The 17336-nt window shown below is 37.5% G+C and overlaps 1 protein-coding gene across 1 annotated transcript in view; it reads left to right on the top strand.

The window, feature by feature from the left end:
* LOC149530759 (ruBisCO large subunit-binding protein subunit alpha-like) overlaps positions 1-14927 on the top strand; it is a 42381-nt gene extending 27454 nt beyond the window's left edge. Inside the window, exons 3-9 of the mRNA XM_089811663.1 lie at positions 5254-5375; positions 5475-5682; positions 5781-5926; positions 6027-6333; positions 13293-13543; positions 13693-13893; positions 14081-14927. Of these exons, the coding sequence (XP_089667789.1) occupies positions 5254-5375; positions 5475-5682; positions 5781-5926; positions 6027-6333; positions 13293-13543; positions 13693-13893; positions 14081-14374 (1529 nt within the window). The 3' untranslated portion in view covers positions 14375-14927. The remainder of the gene's footprint in view (positions 1-5253; positions 5376-5474; positions 5683-5780; positions 5927-6026; positions 6334-13292; positions 13544-13692; positions 13894-14080) is intronic.
* Positions 14928-17336: the final 2409 nt, after the last annotated feature.

Raw genomic sequence — 17336 nt, 5'->3', positions numbered from 1 at the left:
CTTTATTTTTGGATTCCATCAGATCGGGTTCCGAAGTGGGATGTGCATAAAATAGCCTCTAGGTACTAGTATGGATATCTTGAGTATTTGATGATGCCTTTTGGTTTATTAAATGATCCAACTACCTTTCAATCTTGCATGAACCATATGTTCAATAAGTAGTAGTGGAAATAATTCTTAGTTTAATTTGATGACATCTTGGCATACAAATTGTCTTGGGAGGAGCGCACTTGACATCTTGATGAGGTGTTAATTGTTCTAGGAGCTATCTCCTTTTTTCGCGAAAGCCTTTAAGTGCAAATTCAACAGGGATGAGCATTATATTTGGGACATGTTTGTGAAGGCAGTGCAAAGGAGAAGATTCAAACTGTACTTGATTGGCCACTGCCAAAGATCATATCGCATTTGATGGGTTTCATTGGTCTATGCACTTAGGAAGATGGTTTATGAAGGGATTCTTTCATCAACAATTCCTTTGACAGATTTGACCAAAAAGGATGCCTTTGTTTGGACATATGAGACTCAAAAGACCATGGACCATCTAAAAATGGTGATAAGCACCTTTTCCATTTTCGCTTTATTGGATTTATCTAAGCATTTTGTGCTTGATTGTGATGCATTTAGTATTTATATGGGGCCCGATCTTGATGCAAGACAAGCATCCAATTGCTTATGAGTTCCAAAAATTGAATGAGGTTGAAAAGAGGTTCTGTAATATGATGAGGAAATGTTGGCAATCATGTATGCACTTGAAAAGTAATGTTTGGGCAGCAAGTTTATAGTGAGGAGCGACCATAATAAACTTTGATATTGAATTTGTCAACAAAATAATGATATTTTTTCTGATGCATTATAGCAACCCTTCATTTTGCTCACTTTCAGGAATTTCAGCCTCTTGGATGGATCACCTGTTGGCAATTTAGCTAGTTAGATATTTTGATGTTGTCATTTATGAAAACATATCAGCTATATGAAGTGAGCAAAATAGGAAGATAAAGTTATGGCATGTATACTTAGAAAATTATCTAAGTGTTACATAGTTTATGTGTCAGGACTCAGAACAGATGAGGTTTTGATAAGCGCGGTTTACAGAGGCTATATTAGCTTGTGCGCACTTGAGGGCAGATAGTATAGAGTATGAGGATTGTATAATCAAGTCCATAGGACAGTATGGTCAGTACGGACAGAGTTATGACGGATTTACTAGTTACAACAGTGTACAGGCAGAACTGAGCATAAGGAAATGGGTAATTTTGGGTTAAGGAATTATTTTGTTTACAAAATAATTACTTAACTAATTAGGGACAACATCCTAGATGTTAACCCTAAGTCAGCAAGAGTTAATATTGTGTTTTCATGAAGTATATAAAGGTATGAAGGTTGACTGGGCAAATATTTGATAATTAGCAAGGTATAAAAGAAGATTGCTAAATGTGAAGTTATGTGAGTGAATGCGATATTGATGTAATATTTTGTGATGCGAATTCTGATGTATGATTAGAGGAATGCGAATCGTGATAATGTTTTGAAGAGCAGCAAAGACAGTATCAGATATTGAAGATATCAGCAGCAGTGTAAAGAGGTTTTTGTATCTATCTCCTTTTATTGAAGAACTTAATTGTACATTGCATGTTTGGGCAATGGGGTCATCTTGCATACATTTTGTAATTGTATATAACAACTCCTAATAGGGTTGTCTGAGACGCTATACGGATGTAATAGACTCCTAGCAGGGTCAATATCCTTCACTAGATACTTTTGATTAGTGGATCATTTTGTGGGTACCATCCCCACCGGGGTTTCCCTAGTTAACAAAATATGGTGTTATGAGTGACTTTATTGAATGGTTGTGTTTACTGTTTAGCATAGTTAGTTTACTTTCTTATGCAAGTTATAAAGTTGTTAAAGATATCCAGTTTTGGGCTAAAGTTTGTGAAATACCTCAGTATTTCCTATTTCTAACATCACCTACTAGTAAAATATTGAAACTAACAGCATGCTCATGACATGCTAGATAGTAAAATCATTGGTAAAAGGTATAAAGTATTGATGAATGACATCTTCTATTATAAAGATAGAATCTATTATGTATTGGAAAGCTAAAACATAAGATTCTTATTGGTGTCCATAACAACCAGCTTGTTGGTAATTGGGGTTATTTGAAGACATACAGGTACAACTGTGAAATATTTTCATGGAAAGGTATGAAAGAGGATCTAGCATGTGGGGGAAGGCATGGAGTGCCAAAGGGAAAAAGCTTAAGTTTCTTTTCTAGCCGGCTTGGTACATCCACTTTCTACCAATCAAAAGTGGGAATAAATATGAATGGGTGTCAATTCAGGGTGCCCAAGATCAATGGTAGGAATTGTATTTTTGTTGTGGTGGTACTCCTTAAATATGGTCACTTAATGTCATTGTCTTTCAAGTTTAAAGTACCCTAAGTTGCTGGTCTGTGTTTTGAACAAGTGTTCATACTTCATTACAAAGGGAATTTGAGGTGCTAGAGATCACATATTCATCTGCTCTTTTTGACCAGAGTTGATGAAGCTGGTTGGAACAGGACTCAATAATAGCTTTAGTTATCATCCTCAAACAGACGAGCAAATTAAAATTGTAAATAAATGGCTTGAAGGCTACTTGGAAAATTGTGTTTTGGTCTATCAAAAGGCATGGGCTAGGTTATTACAATTGGTAGAATTTTGTCACAACACTACATATCATATGAGCATAGGTACAACCCCTTTTAAAGCTTAGTCACAAAGTTTCTACATTTGTGGATTTGTTTATTTTTTGTTCTAGTGCTCCAAAAGCTCAAGTGGGCCAAAGTGAATAAAGATATCTTTAAGACGCTTCAGGATATTTTCAGATTGCACAGAAATGGTAAAAAAGAAATATGCTGGTCAAGAGGTCTTTTGAGGTGGAAGACATGGTTCTTTTGCATCTTCAACCTTATAGACAATCCTTATTGAAAGTAAGTAGAGGAGAAGAGCTTAAACCGAAGCCTTATGGGCCTTTCGAAGTGATTAAAAGAATTGGTGAAGTAGTGAATGAGTTGGAGCTACCATTGATAAACAAAGTCCATAATTTGTTCCATGTGCCATGCCTCAAGAAGTCTCTTGGACAAGAAGTGATTTCTTTTGTAGAATTGCTCCCCATGGATGAAGAAGGTAAGTTGTTACTCATTTTGGAGACAATTTTGCAAGAAAGAGAGAAGAAGCTAAGGAGAAAAATAATTTATGAATATCTTATCTAGTGGAAAAGCTTGACTTGGAGGATGCAAGTTGGGGACAACTACCCAAGAGGAAGAGGACTTAGAGCATTATTGGGTAAGTGTTATGAGTCTTTGGCTTGTTCTCTATTCTGTTCTTAAGTTGTGGGCATGTCTTTTTACTTAAGTGATTTTAAGTTGCGGGCACATCTTATGCAACTAGTGATTTCCAGCCTAACCCCCACCCCCCCCGCCTCCCTGCCTTTTAAGTTTAGTGACTTATGAGACCTGTGCTTTAGGTGATTTTATTAAACATGCACCAAAAATGTCAAGGGGGTCTGAGATTCCAAGGAGCCTTTTGGCTCATTTAAGGGGTTTTCTTTGGATCATCAGATTGAATTTGCAATGGATCTATCACCTATTAAATCATTCTTTTGAGAGTCGTAATATAACATTTTAGGTTTCTTGGATCTCATTATGTTCTTAGCTTTTTCTCTATTGCTGCTGCAGTCTCTGGCCTAAGGTCTGAAACCCTCGAGGATCCTTTGCTTCGGAGAGAGGTATGGCTCCCCTAGTTAGAAGGGCGTGCTTTAGTCAGAGGGATTTCGTCATGCTCTAGTGCACAATTTTCAGAGCTGTGATTCTTTTTTAGGGACCATTTTTGAAGGTGAGGTTCAAGCATTACGTTAAGCTTTGGATAATCTACTGCAAGGTGTCTTCATGTTACTGATCATCATAGAAGATAGAAACAAAAGGACAAGTAGAACAGACCTGGCACAGGTTTCTGGGAGTTTTGGCAAGGGCAGGTAGGGTCTGAAGATATTTCTGAGGTATTTGTGTCTGAATTGTCTAAATCTTCATGCTATTAATCATTTTCATCTCAAGAAAATAAAAGAAAGTCAATGCAAGTCATTTCTAAATTTTTTGGGCAGATCTAGAGTGTTTTTCTGAAACTTTTCTATGCTAAAAAATTCTCAGAAACTTATTTTAATTAGCACAAAAATTAGATCAATAATCTGAATCTAAATCTGATTTTTTTTAAGAATTTCATATTTGCAAATAAAATTTTAGAGTTTTCTGTTGCATATAGTTGGGAATATTGTATTTTTTCCTTTATCTTTATTTGGGGATATTACATTGAGAGAGCTAGATATGTCCCATTGACACTTTTTGATCTTTCTGCTCTGGAAAAATACCAGTCTTCCAAAATGCAAAAATGGCAAAACAAAAATAAATTTATATGAAAATATAATTATTTTTGTCAAAAGAAATGTAGTGGGTGCAATTTAGGGTTGGAGGCACTTTTTAGGTATTGTTTTTGTCTAAATCTCTAAAAATACATTTTATTTTTCATTTTTTACTTTTTCTATAAATACCATGCCTAGAGGTCATCGGAACACATGGGAGTGGCCAGTTCGTGTAGTTGCTGCATCCAAAAGGATCCTGGGGTGTCAGGGATACACGCTGTCCGTTGCTGATATGCTCTTGTTGTTAGACTGATACTTGGTCTGATTGGGTATGGGATTGGGATACTTAATGGGTGTATTTACTAACTTAGCCTTGAAGTTTGAATGATAATAAAATTGTCTATGCATGCACAATAAAATTGTTAATTATTATGAGACAAGGGAGACTTGTAAGCACCATGCGTGCTGAAAACTCTGCCCATCAGGATGCAGGATATTGGGTTTCGCTCGCTGATTTTGTGTGTAAGCATCTTCCTTCACTACTAATATTGCTCAGAGCTGCTTGTGTGCTTGCAGTCTTTTATTGCCTCATGACAGTGCTAAAATTTACAAGATTTTCCCAGTTATCATAGTGTATCCTTTGTTCCCAGATCTATTTCTACATGTAAATTCATCTCTTGACCATTAATAATTATTTACTCGCTTTTCACATAATCGTGAATTTCCTATTGTGCTCTCAGTTTTCACTTTCTGACCCATTTCTAATTCTCTGCTCAATTTTTACTGTATTGTCTATTTTTTAATGTCCACTCTGCTTTTCTAAGATGAGGGTCATAACCTACTAATGAAAATTTTCAGGTCGCAATGTTGTCTTAGACAATTCTGGAACACCAAAGGTGATTAACGATGGAATCACTATTGCTCGTGCAATCGACCTGCCTGATGGAATGGAAAATATAGGAGCAACATTGATCCGAGAGGTTATATTTATTAGAGTTACATTTTAATTTTTTAATATACATGGAGATTTTTATGCAGTAATAGTGGCTAAATTGATTCTGAGCAAGGTAATTTTGCAGGTTGCTAGCAAGACCAATGACTCAGCTGGTGATGGAACAACAACAGCATTTGTTCTAGCAAGAGAAATCATCAACCTTGGGCTTCTTTATGTCCGCTCAGGAGCTAACCCAGTTGCTCTGAAAAAGGGAATAGATAAAACAGTGCGAGGGCTTCTTGAGGAGCTGAGGAAAAAGTCGAAACCTGTAAATGGTCGAAAGGATATTAAAGGTTTGTATAGACATGATCATTTACAGTGCTCCTTCATGCAAGGCATAGACCATATGTAATGTGACAAATTCTTACCTTGAACAAATTTTATTGGGCAGCTGTTGCTTCAATATCATCTGGAAATGATGATTTGGTTGGAACAATGATTGCTGATGCAATTGATAAAATTGGGCCTGATGGAGTACTGTATATGGAATCTTCATCATCTTTTGAAACCACTGTTACTGTTGAGGAGGGTATGAAGGTGAGATAGATGGAATACATACCACTCTAAACAGTCCCTTGGAGAATGTCTGTGTCTTTTGTATTTTTCTGGTAATAGTTGAAACTGTTTTTGTCTGCAGATTGATAAGGGCTATATCTCTTCTAAGTTTGTCACTAATGAAGGAAAGTTGACTGCGGAGTTTGAAAATGCCAGAGTTCTGGTCACAGACCAGGAAATTGTAAGAGAAAAAGATATAATTGGTGTTCTGGAAAAGATCAGACAGTTGGGTGTTCCATTGCTTGTGATTGCAGAAGAAGTTCGGGGGAAGGCATTATCTACTTTGATTATAAATAAAATGCGTGGGCTAATCAAAGTCGCAGTCATCAAAGCTCCAGGATATGGTGATAGAAAGAAGGGTCTACTCCAGGATATTGCTATAATGACAGGTAAGTTTGTGTAGTGATGATGTTTGAACTTTTAAACAATTTTGGACAAAGGTCATCTTTTTATTATATGAAAACTAAAAATGAAGGGGATTCTTGTGCCATTGTTTGGTGAGTTTTTGATATTGCATTAAATCTCATCATATCAGAGGGAAAAAATCCAAATGTGATTGAACTATTTGAGACTTTTGAGTGTAAGTTTGGAAACTACCCTCGGTATTTGAAACCCATAAATTTATACCAAACACCTATTTTTAAGATAAAAAGAACTGCATTGATGATTAGAAACAAATACGAGTCTTCAGTGGGAAAGAACAGCAAAGCCAGAGTGGAGTTCAATGCTAGAGGGAAAGGAAAACTATTTGCAAGTATTATGATAATAGATAATCGTCTATTATTAGTTAATGGTAATCTATTGTAAATATTTAGTTAGCTTTAGTTAGCTGTAGCTTTTTTAGCTTTCTTTCAGCTAGAATAGTATGTTTCTATTCTTTACGATCGTTTCCTAAGGAAACATCGTTCCATTATTTTGTATATAATGACCTCTCGGTCTTTGTTAATAACAAGCCAATATTTTCCAATTACTTCCGTAATATGGTGTCAGAGCCAATACTTCAAATTTTTTGGACAAATTTATAATTTCTTTCGAAATTATTTCTCGGATTTTCTCTAAAACCCATATAGGGTTTCTGTTTTCATGAGGAATTCGTTTGTTCATTACCTTTTTTTGGCTAGGGTTTTCAAGAGACAAGTCTGCAAATCACATTTTTTTTCAAGCTTGGATCTGCCAAATCACGTCTGTTTTTTGGCTCCAAATCTGCAAATCACTATTGGTAAAGTCTGGAAAAATTCTGTGAAAGTTGAAGGTTGGGAAAGTCTGAAGAAATCACACCTAGTTCCTCCATGAACGCGAGCTACTGGGCCTTGACTTCCTGTCTCAAAAATGCAGCATCCATAACCTTGTTCAGCCCGTTTTTTGAGGTCGTGTGTCTACTGTAGTGTCTCTGCAAAATCACCATTTTTTGGCCCAAATACAATGCCTGGAAGTCATTTTTTGTGTCATTTTTGCATTCTCCGCCTATCAAAACATCCCTTCTACAAAAACAACAAGCTTTTTGCCTGCTAAAAGCCATTTTTTCTGCTGTTTTGACCTCCATGGCTGTCGACCTGGTTTTTTGCTCGAAACCCTAGTTTTTTGAGCTCAAAAATTTATTTTTGATTTTAGACTTTTGGTGGATTTTTCGAGAGCTCAATTGGGTTGTTGTCAGATTTTTCTGGGCACCTTGATTTTCGTGCCTCAATTTCCGAGCCATCGGATAAAAAAAAACGACAACATTTTTCTTATGTGTTTTTCGAGCTCTCTTTTGGGTCATTCTCCAAATTTTCTGGTTCTTCCGTTTTTTTGCATCAAAGAACATGCCTTCACATATTTTTACATATTTTCATTGAAAAATGTACCATGGTATCTTCGAAAAACATTATGCTCGAGCACAACTCCAAATTCAATGGTTGAATTAATGGCACTTGAAAGCAACGAATCATAGCAATATTTGAATATCGGAATATTGATCAAATTGTTCTGGGTGTTACGAAGCGTCCGACTGCTTCTGGTACTGATCAAGATAGTTGGGATATGAATAATCGAGAGGCAGTGATGCGTGGCTGATGATCAACTCTCTCAGATTCCATCTGGCAAGACAACTGCTGAGATATGGACCCATCTCAAAGGTCTTCATGAGACTTCTAACAAAAACAAAGCTTTCTTCTTGAAGAACACTCTGTTTTCTATTATCATGGATGAGTGCACCTCGCTCCTGGCTCACCTGAATAGGATTTAGGAAATCCGTGATTAGTTGCTTGCCATCGGTCGCAAGATGGAGGAAGAGGACATTGTGGTTATCACTCTTCGGAGTTTACCAAAATCCTATGAACATTTTATCAAGACTCTCAACATCACATCTTCTGGTGTTGATCTGATCTTTGCACACTTCTACTTTAGCAAGACTGGTGGAAACAACAGTTCAGTAGCAATTCCAACTCCACCTCCGTAGAGCAAGCTTTTGCTGCTAAATCCTTTCAGAAGGATAAAGGCAAGTTTCAACAGTTGTCTCAGAAGAAGTCTTCTGCTCTAGTTTCAGGCGGCTCCCAGAAGAAAAAACATTCAATGCAACTATTGTCACAAATTTGGGCACATGAAGGTTGAATGTCAAAAACGATTAGCTGCACATTCTAAGCAATTAGGTTTGCAACCCAAAGCAAATAGTGCAAAGCACACAAAGCACACAAAATCTTTCTTTTATGCCTTCATGGCTAAAAGACCTATTGAACATGTGAAGTCGTCTTCTTGGACATTGATTCAGGGGCCTCTCATTATTTTACTCACCAGAGAGATTGGTTTATTGCCTACCAGCTTTATTCAGATTCTGTTATTTTCGGTGGTGGAGAAGAGTACACTATAGTCAGCAAAGGCAACATTTAGATTCAATCTGCTGGGAGGAATCTCATTTTCCTCGATGTATACCATGTTCTAGGGATGGAACTAAATCTACTCTCAGTCAGTTAGTTATTGCGACATTCTCCACACTTGGATGTCACCTTCAGTTCACATCAGTGTACCATCATTGATCGAGCGACTTAGTCTACTGTTGAAGTGGGTCTTAAGGATCATGGTCTTTTCCGACTTACTAATTCTGGTGATTCTTGGGACTTGGCTATGGCTGCTTGGTAGTCTTCTGTTAGCACACTTTGGCATCAATAATATGGGCACTTCAATGTGCATTATCTCTCTCAGCTTGCTCGGGATGAGCTTGTCCTTGGATTGCCATATATTCAGACTCAACATCTTGGAGTTTGTGATGCATGCCGGACTAGGAAGCAACATCGCACACCTTTCACTAGTGGCGATTCATGGCGACCTTCTTAGGTACTTCAACTTGTTCATGCCGATATCTGCGGCCCTATGGCCACTCCTTCTAGTCTTGGGTCTAGTTATTTTTTGTTGTTTGTTGAGGTTTCAGTAGAAAAATGTGGGTGTATTTCCTTAAAAAGAAATCAGTTGCATTTCCTGTATTTTAGAAGTTCAAACCTTTAGTTGAAAAAGAGTCTGGAAATCTATTATTACTCTTAGGTCAGACAATGGGGGAGAATTTTGTTCTAATGCATTCTCTAGCTTTTTGAATACTCATGGCATCAAATGGTAGTTAACCACACCCCACACACCACAACAAAACAGTGTAGTTGAACGTCAGAACAAAACAATCACCGAGATGGCTCAATCCATGCTCGAACATAGACATGTTCTGAAGAAGTTCTGGGTAGAAGTAGTTAACATTACAGTTTATCTGTCGAACCGGTCACCCATAGTGGCGGTCAAAGGTAAAACTCCGTAAAAGGCCTGGTCAGGTCGCAAGCCCAGAATCAGTCACCTGAAGGTTTTTGGCTCCTTTGCTTTTGTTTGGATCCCTGATGCATCACACACGAAGTTGGATGCCAAGAGTTAGAAACTCATGTTTGTTGGATACAATAGTCTTCACAAAGCCTACCGCTTGATCAATGTTGAGACATCTCGTCTCATCTACAGTCGTAATGTAGTCTTTGATGAGCAGCGAGGACCATTCATGCTTGTTTCTACTGTTCCTGATCCATTAGACCAGCCTATGAAAGCTCTTGGTTTGGGAGTTAGGCTTCCATTAGTTCCACTTGATGGGAGGGCTTTAGTGGCTCTTGCAGCTCTAGTTATACCAGTGATCCTTATACAGACACCTCTAGCTTCTCCTACAGGATCAACCAGATATGTAGATGCTTCACCTGACTTTGATCCAGATTCTTCTAATGAGGAACTTGATCACCAAGCATCTCCTGATATTAATGTTGGTCGTTCTCCTCTCTGGCCGAAGTGGTGGGCTAAGACACTTGCTGATCTTCATGATAATGAGTTCATTGATGGGAGAACTGCTTGGAAAAAGAGCAAACCTATAGAGTCTGTTAACTTTGCTCCCATGGCCAATAATCATAGTGTGTTTGAACCTCAAACATATTTCGAGGCTAAAGGAATTCCAGAGTATATGCCATGACATCAGAACACCAGAGCTTGCTAAAGAATAACAGCTAGGTCCTTTTTGATTTTCCACCAGGGAAGAAACCCATTGGTTGCAAATGGGTTTACAAAATCAAATACAAATGTGATGGTACTTTGGATAATTACAAAGCTCGTTTAGTTGTGAAGGGCTTTTCTCAGCATCAGGGCATTGATTATGAGGAGACCTTTGCTCCTACTGCAAAGATGAGCACCATCAAATTAGTCCTAGTCATGGCAGCACAATTTGGCTGGAAGGTCCGTTAGGTGGACGTCAAGAATGCTTTCCTTGAATGGTGATCTCCATGAAGAGGTCTATATGACGCAGCCTCCTGGTTTCAAAGTTGCTGGTAAAGACCATCTGGTTCTTAGATTGGTAAAAGCTCTCTATGGCTTGAAGCAGGCCCCTCGGGCATGGTACATAAAAATTGACAAGTACCTTAGTGATCAAGGCTTCAAGAAGAGTTCTTTAGACTCAAATTTGTACATTAAGAGTACTGACAATGACATCATCCTTGTTATTTATGTGGATGATTTGATCATCACTGGAAGTTCAACATCTTTGATTCAGGGAACCAAACATAATTTATGCCAGTCTTTTGATATGATTGACCTTGGGCTCATGCATGATTGCCTAGGTGTTGAGGTTTGACAATAGTCTTCTAGTATATTCATCTCTTAGTCCAAATATGCTAGGGCTCTATTAGACAAATTTTGTATGCAGGATTGCAAGCTTGCATCTACACCCATGGAGAAAGGTCTCAATTAATTAGCCAAGTCTGATTCTCTTCCCGTTGATGATACTATGTACATGCAACTAGTAGGCAACCTCATCTACCTCTTTGCTATTGACATCAGCTACATCTCACGCTTTATGACAGCTCCTAAGGCTGATCATTGGGTTCATAAGATCAAATTGGGTAGGCTTTGTTGACGATAAAAAGTCAACTTTTGGATATGTGTTTAGTTTGGGATCTGGTGTCGTCAAATGGATCAGTAAGAAGCAACAGACAGTTTCTCTCTCCTCTATAGAGGTTGAATAGAAAGGGATTTTTAAGGTAGGATGTAAAGCTGTTTGGCTTCGTCGAATGCTTGGGGATATGCAGATCTCACCAGCTATTTGGCTTCGTTGATGATACTACATGCAACTAGTAGGTAACCTCATCTACCTCTTTGCTACTGACATCATCTACATCTCATGCTTTGTGACAACTCCTAAGGCTGATCATTGGATGGCAACAAAGCGTGTGCTTCGTTATGTGAAAGGCATTGGCACTTCAGAGTATGGACTTCTTACTCTCGAAGTTCTAATCCTAGACTCAGTGGGTTCATTGATTTAGATTGGGCAAGCTCTGTTGATGATAAAATGTCAACTTCTGGATATGTTATCAGTTTGGGATCCGGTGCCGTCACATGGACTAGTAAGAGGCAACAGGCAATTTCTCTCTCCTCTACAGAGGCCGAATATAGAGGGACTATTAAGGCAGGATGTGAAGCTATTTGGCTTCATTGAATGCTTGGGGATATGTAGATGTCACCAGCATGACTGACTGCTCAGTTTGTTGATAATGAAGGCGTTATCAAGTTAGCCTGAAATCTAGTGTTCCATGAACGAACCAAGCTTGTGGATGTTCATTGTCACTACATATGACAATTGGTTGAAGACGGGACAATAGATTTGCAGTATGTTCCTACCACAGATCAGATTGCAAACATTCTCACCAAGCCTCTTGGTCCAGATACTTTTGTCAAATTTAGAGGACAGCTTGGTGTTGTAGATAGATTAACTATTAAGGGAGGGTATTACGATAATAGATAATCATCTATTAATAGTTAATGGTAATCTATTGTTAGCTTTAGTTAGCTGTAGCTTTTTTAGCTTTCTTTCAGCTAGAATAGAATGTTTCTATTCTTTATGATCATTTTCTAAGGAAACATCGTTCCATTCTTTTGTATATAATGACCTCTTGGTCTCTGTTAATAACAAGCAAATATTTTCCAATTACTTCCGTAATAGCAAGGGGGTCGCCCATTTAGTAAAAGACCAAGATAATGTTTGTATATACAAAGGTTATTGGAAACAATAGTGGCATCACACATACACAATTAGCCGCAAGAGAAACAACATGGTAAAATTAGGAAAAGAAAAGTGAACGTCTATAATGCATAGCAAAATGGTGGCATATCTTTTGGCCTGTCCATGCTGGTGTATTTGATGCTTCTTGTTGTTAGAGCAGCTCATACTCACCTGTATGTACTATGAACATCATAGATGTCTTCTTTGGGAAATGGCAGTGCATGGGCAGCCATTGTAATATGGAATGCAAGATAGATCCATGGTTTTGGCAGCACAATGTGCTGTTATTAGCTTCTAGTTGATCTTTTTACCTCTACAGGTTAATGCGTTTGTAGTCAATGGTGAGGATCTGCTCTACAGGTTCTGCTCGACTTCGGAGGTAAATTATTGCCTTAGCAGATAAGGACAATCTGTTTAATTTGACAATCTTGTAGAAGGATCTGGGGTTATCTCTTTGTTCTTGGATGTGGATGACCAATACAGAAGCACATTGTTGTAGAGCCATTTTGTGTGTGGGGCATCCTTTGCTGCTAATACTAATAGCTCATGCCGGGAGTCACTTATATTATGTCCCAGGTCTAAAATATTATACTAATAAATTGAAGATTATTCCATTGACAGTGGTTTTACGAGGTGAGCAGGGACCTTTGCTGGCATCACGACCTCACTAAGTGTATAATCCTACATGAGACAGATAATTATTAATTACCACCAAGTCTAAAAGCTAATATAATTCAAATTTTACATGAACTTGATAATTTCCAGTTTCCTCTTGGTTAGGCTTTCATTGGATATATTTGTTTTTGATAGGTGCGGATTTTCTGGCCGGTGAACTGGGCTATACTCTTAAGAATGTCTCTATTGAGCAGCTAGGTATTGCAAGAAAAATTAAAGTAACCAAAACGTCAACAACCATTATTGCTGATGAAGCTACCAAAGATGAAGTTGATGCAAGGATTGCTCATATCAAGAATGAACTAGCAAAGGCTGATTCATCCTATCTTAGAGATAAACTATCAGAGAGAATTGCAAAGCTCTGTGGAGGAGTGGCTGTGATTAAGGTACATTTGTATTATTCTTTTTGCCCAATAGAGTGTTCTGTATGGAAATTTTACACTTTTTGAATGCACATCACAGTGGCAGTGTAGACCTGAAGCAATTTTTGTTGATATTTGAACTGCACTAACTAAAAGCACATTGTTTATTTCAGGTTGGAGCTTCCACTGAAGCTGAACTTGAGGATAGAAAACTTAAAATTGAGGATGCAAAGAATGCAACATTTGCAGCTATTGAGGAAGGTATTGTGCCGGGTGGTGGGGCTACTTACGTGCATCTCTCCTCTTATGTGCCATTCATAAAAGAATCTATTGATAGCCCTGAAGAGCGTCTTGGGGCTGACATTGTACAGAAGGTGCATTTCATAGCTATTATTTTCTCGTGAGAACTATTTTGTGTACTTCGATGAGCATTACATTGTGAGGAATTTATAGTCCAAGTTATAAAATAAACATTCAAATTATGCTGCTTTTCAGTTACGTTTGCAAGTCCAAGTATTTTTAGAAATTTCAGTTATTATTCTTATACAATTTTTGTTGCAGGCACTATTGGCTCCTGCAAAATTGATTGCAAATAATGCTGGTGTTGAGGGTGAAACTGTAGTGGCAAAGATTTTATCTTCCAGCTGGGAGATGGGATATAATTCAATGACATACACATATGAAAATCTTGTTGATGGCGGAGTCGTTGACCCTACCAAGGTTGCAAGATGCGCTCTACAGAATGCGGCTTCGGTTGCAGGCATGATCCTTACAACTCAGGCAATTGTGGTTGACAAAATCAAGAAACCAGAGCCTAAAATTCCCCATGTTCCGGGGATCACTGATGTAATTTGATTGTCACTGGCCTATAGCTGCGAGCGATCGACAATTTTTAAACACAAAATCATCATTAGATAACATCTAAAGCTACGTGATCTTTTTTATTCATCATTACATCTGTGCCTGATAAAGTTCTGATAGAACAAAGTACCCAATTGCAACCCTCATGCTTAAAATTATCCAACCAAAATGGATCACAAAATGATCTTGGGTAGCATGCCAATGAAAAGGAGCAAGGGGCTTAACCAGCTCCTTAGCCAGTGTGTGCAGGCCTGATTTGGCGGTCCATCTGTACGAAACAAAACACCCAGTGCGTGGTACAAAATATTAATAAACAATACCATGAACTACAAATATACAATGCTCAAGTGCAAAGAAGACTTGAGGGTTCATTTTCGGCGGGCATTGTGCTCAACAAAAGTTTGGGCCAAGTAAACACAACCCCAAGTATTGGACTTGCGTAAACGCATAGATCAATTGAAAAAATGTATGATCGAATAATATCAGTTTATCATATTTATACTCTGATAAACAAGTTTGAAAAAGTAAACATACTATTTTGGCTAGAGATCGAAGGGAAAATCAGCTTGCATGATAGATTGAATCTGATTTCATGGTGTGATGTTATTTAAGTGAATATTTATTTGTTGGTCATCTTTTACTTGAGAAGATTTTTTTGTAAACTCGCCACTTCAATGTCTATCATTCATGAGTAAGCATTTCTTCTTTTAACAGCCTTAAACTTGGGTAATAAGGCGAATAATCACAAGATTAAGAGAATTGAAAACTCATACTAGCTCTGTTTGGCTTGGGATTTTTATCCTCTAGCCGTTTTTTATCATTAACAAACATAATAGGATCTGCAGAAACTCTCTTGTTTTCCACGGGAAAACATAGTTAAGGTATTTGTGTAAAAACATGATAATTTGGTTGCTTATGACTTGCACTCAAAATAATAAAGTTTAGAAACTTTAGTGCTTGCAGATTTCTATGGATGTCAGACTCACCTACCTATCCAGAGATCTCATGCATGCACATAACACGTGCCTGTAGTCCTAGGTAGATTGGACGAGACACCCATCAAACAAACATAGACCCACCTATATGCATTTATGTGCAAAGACATGTCTACGCCTATACTTGCCCCTAGCTAATTAGGAGTGGTACTAGATGGATTGAATGAGGTGTGCACAAGCATTGTTTAAATTTTTCTACTTTGGTGAGGACCATTGCACACTAACATCTTGTTAAGTAAAGGTTGATAATAATGTTTCTAAATGGGTGGTGTACCTCTATGCCTTTTCTTGAAGGTCAATCAATTGGGAGGGCTGTGGGCACCTGCATATTGAATGAATCAACGAATGATTTTAATGACATCCACCGGACTAGGGAATCTAATGGACCAAAGGAATGCTACACTTAGCAATTTTCATATTCTTTTCTAAATTTTCTATCTTCTACTATGTATCTTAACAAAAAATCTAGCATTTTGGTTAATCTTGTCAACTTCAAATAAGCTATGCATGCTGTTCTCTTTAAGGATGAATCATAATATGTTCAGATGTTGTCGTATGTTGTGCATTCAAAGTGAAAATGCCATTTAATTTCAATTGCTCTTGTCCTACCAAACAGACGTGTTCTCTTCTCCCAAGCCTCTTTGGGTGTTCCATCCACCCATCTTGCGTTTAAGGTGATGAGACCCTGTTCTCAATTGTGACACTAACCACCTTGCCTTACCTTTAATAGCAGGGATAAGCTTTCTTGCCATGTTCTCGGTTGGGTTAAATTCTTTAATCTAGTAAAGCTTTTTGTCTTCCAATGTTAATAATCCATATGGCAATGTGTTCTTCTTGTACTTGCATAAATGTGCAAGAGAAAGTGGAAGGAATACTGAATAATGAAATTAGGTGCATTTGCAATTAACACCATAGCAATTTTTTTTGTTTTTTGTTTTATAATATATATAATTTTATGGGATCTAGTTATTAATGTGGAGATCTATGTATCTACTAATCTAAAACAGTAAGTGCTTGTATCTATTAAAAATATCACACATACCATGAAATGCCTCATTGTCGACACTTATATTATTGCAAAAAAATTGAAAGCATTAATTATAGATTTCAAATTTATTTTTACTCGGTCCAAATAAATTTCGCCCTTGACATAAACTTACAATATTCTCTAATGTTTGAATTATTGCATTGCCATGCCTTCTATGCATTTCTCAATGGCTATTCGTATTTATAATGGATAAGTACATGAGATGATGGTCAACAACATTTTAATAATATTGTTTCACACTTCCACATTCATTTGAGTTGGAACAACAAACCAATATTGAAAACTCTAGTATCACTTGGAAATTAGTCAATGCAATCTTGAGATATAACAATTAGGTTCATTGTGATATGAATATCAGGATTTAACTGTGTGATTTTGAGTCAAACTCGATGACCCATGTTTGATGAGTAGTGATTCAACATGAATCCATCTCTCATGACAATAAATGGAACACTTAGCACTCATTGGATCTAGGTGATGCTCACAGGGGTGAAGCACCGAGACTTCCCGGGAGGTCACCCATCCCAGTACTACTCCAGCCTGAGCGCGCTCGAGTTTGACTCAAAATCACACAGTTAAATCTTGATATTCATATCACAATTTGACTAGCTGTGGAAATTATCTCCTACTTATCAATTAGGTTCATATTCTTGCATTTTTGTTTATAAAGGGTTGCTGAGAACTTAATCAAGTTTTCTAAGGGCAGTTGGGTTCAACCTTTGGACTATGAAGGGATTCCATTTAGGTGTAGAAGATGTTTCAAAACTAGTTATCAGCCTGAGAACTATGGGTTCAAAAAGAAGGTTTTATTTACTTCATGATGGTGGAAAGGTGCTTCAAAAAAACATTACACAGTTGGAAATAAATCTAAACTTCATAGGAGCTTATCTCAAGTGATAATGCAAGATATTAT

Source organism: Cupressus sempervirens, chromosome 11, assembly GCF_028749045.1.
Source record: "Cupressus sempervirens isolate cs-2001-9-10 chromosome 11, ASM2874904v1, whole genome shotgun sequence".
NCBI lineage: Eukaryota > Viridiplantae > Streptophyta > Pinopsida > Cupressales > Cupressaceae > Cupressus > Cupressus sempervirens.
The sequence above is the reverse complement of the archived record's forward strand: the minus strand, read 5'-3'. Positions and strand labels throughout refer to the sequence as shown.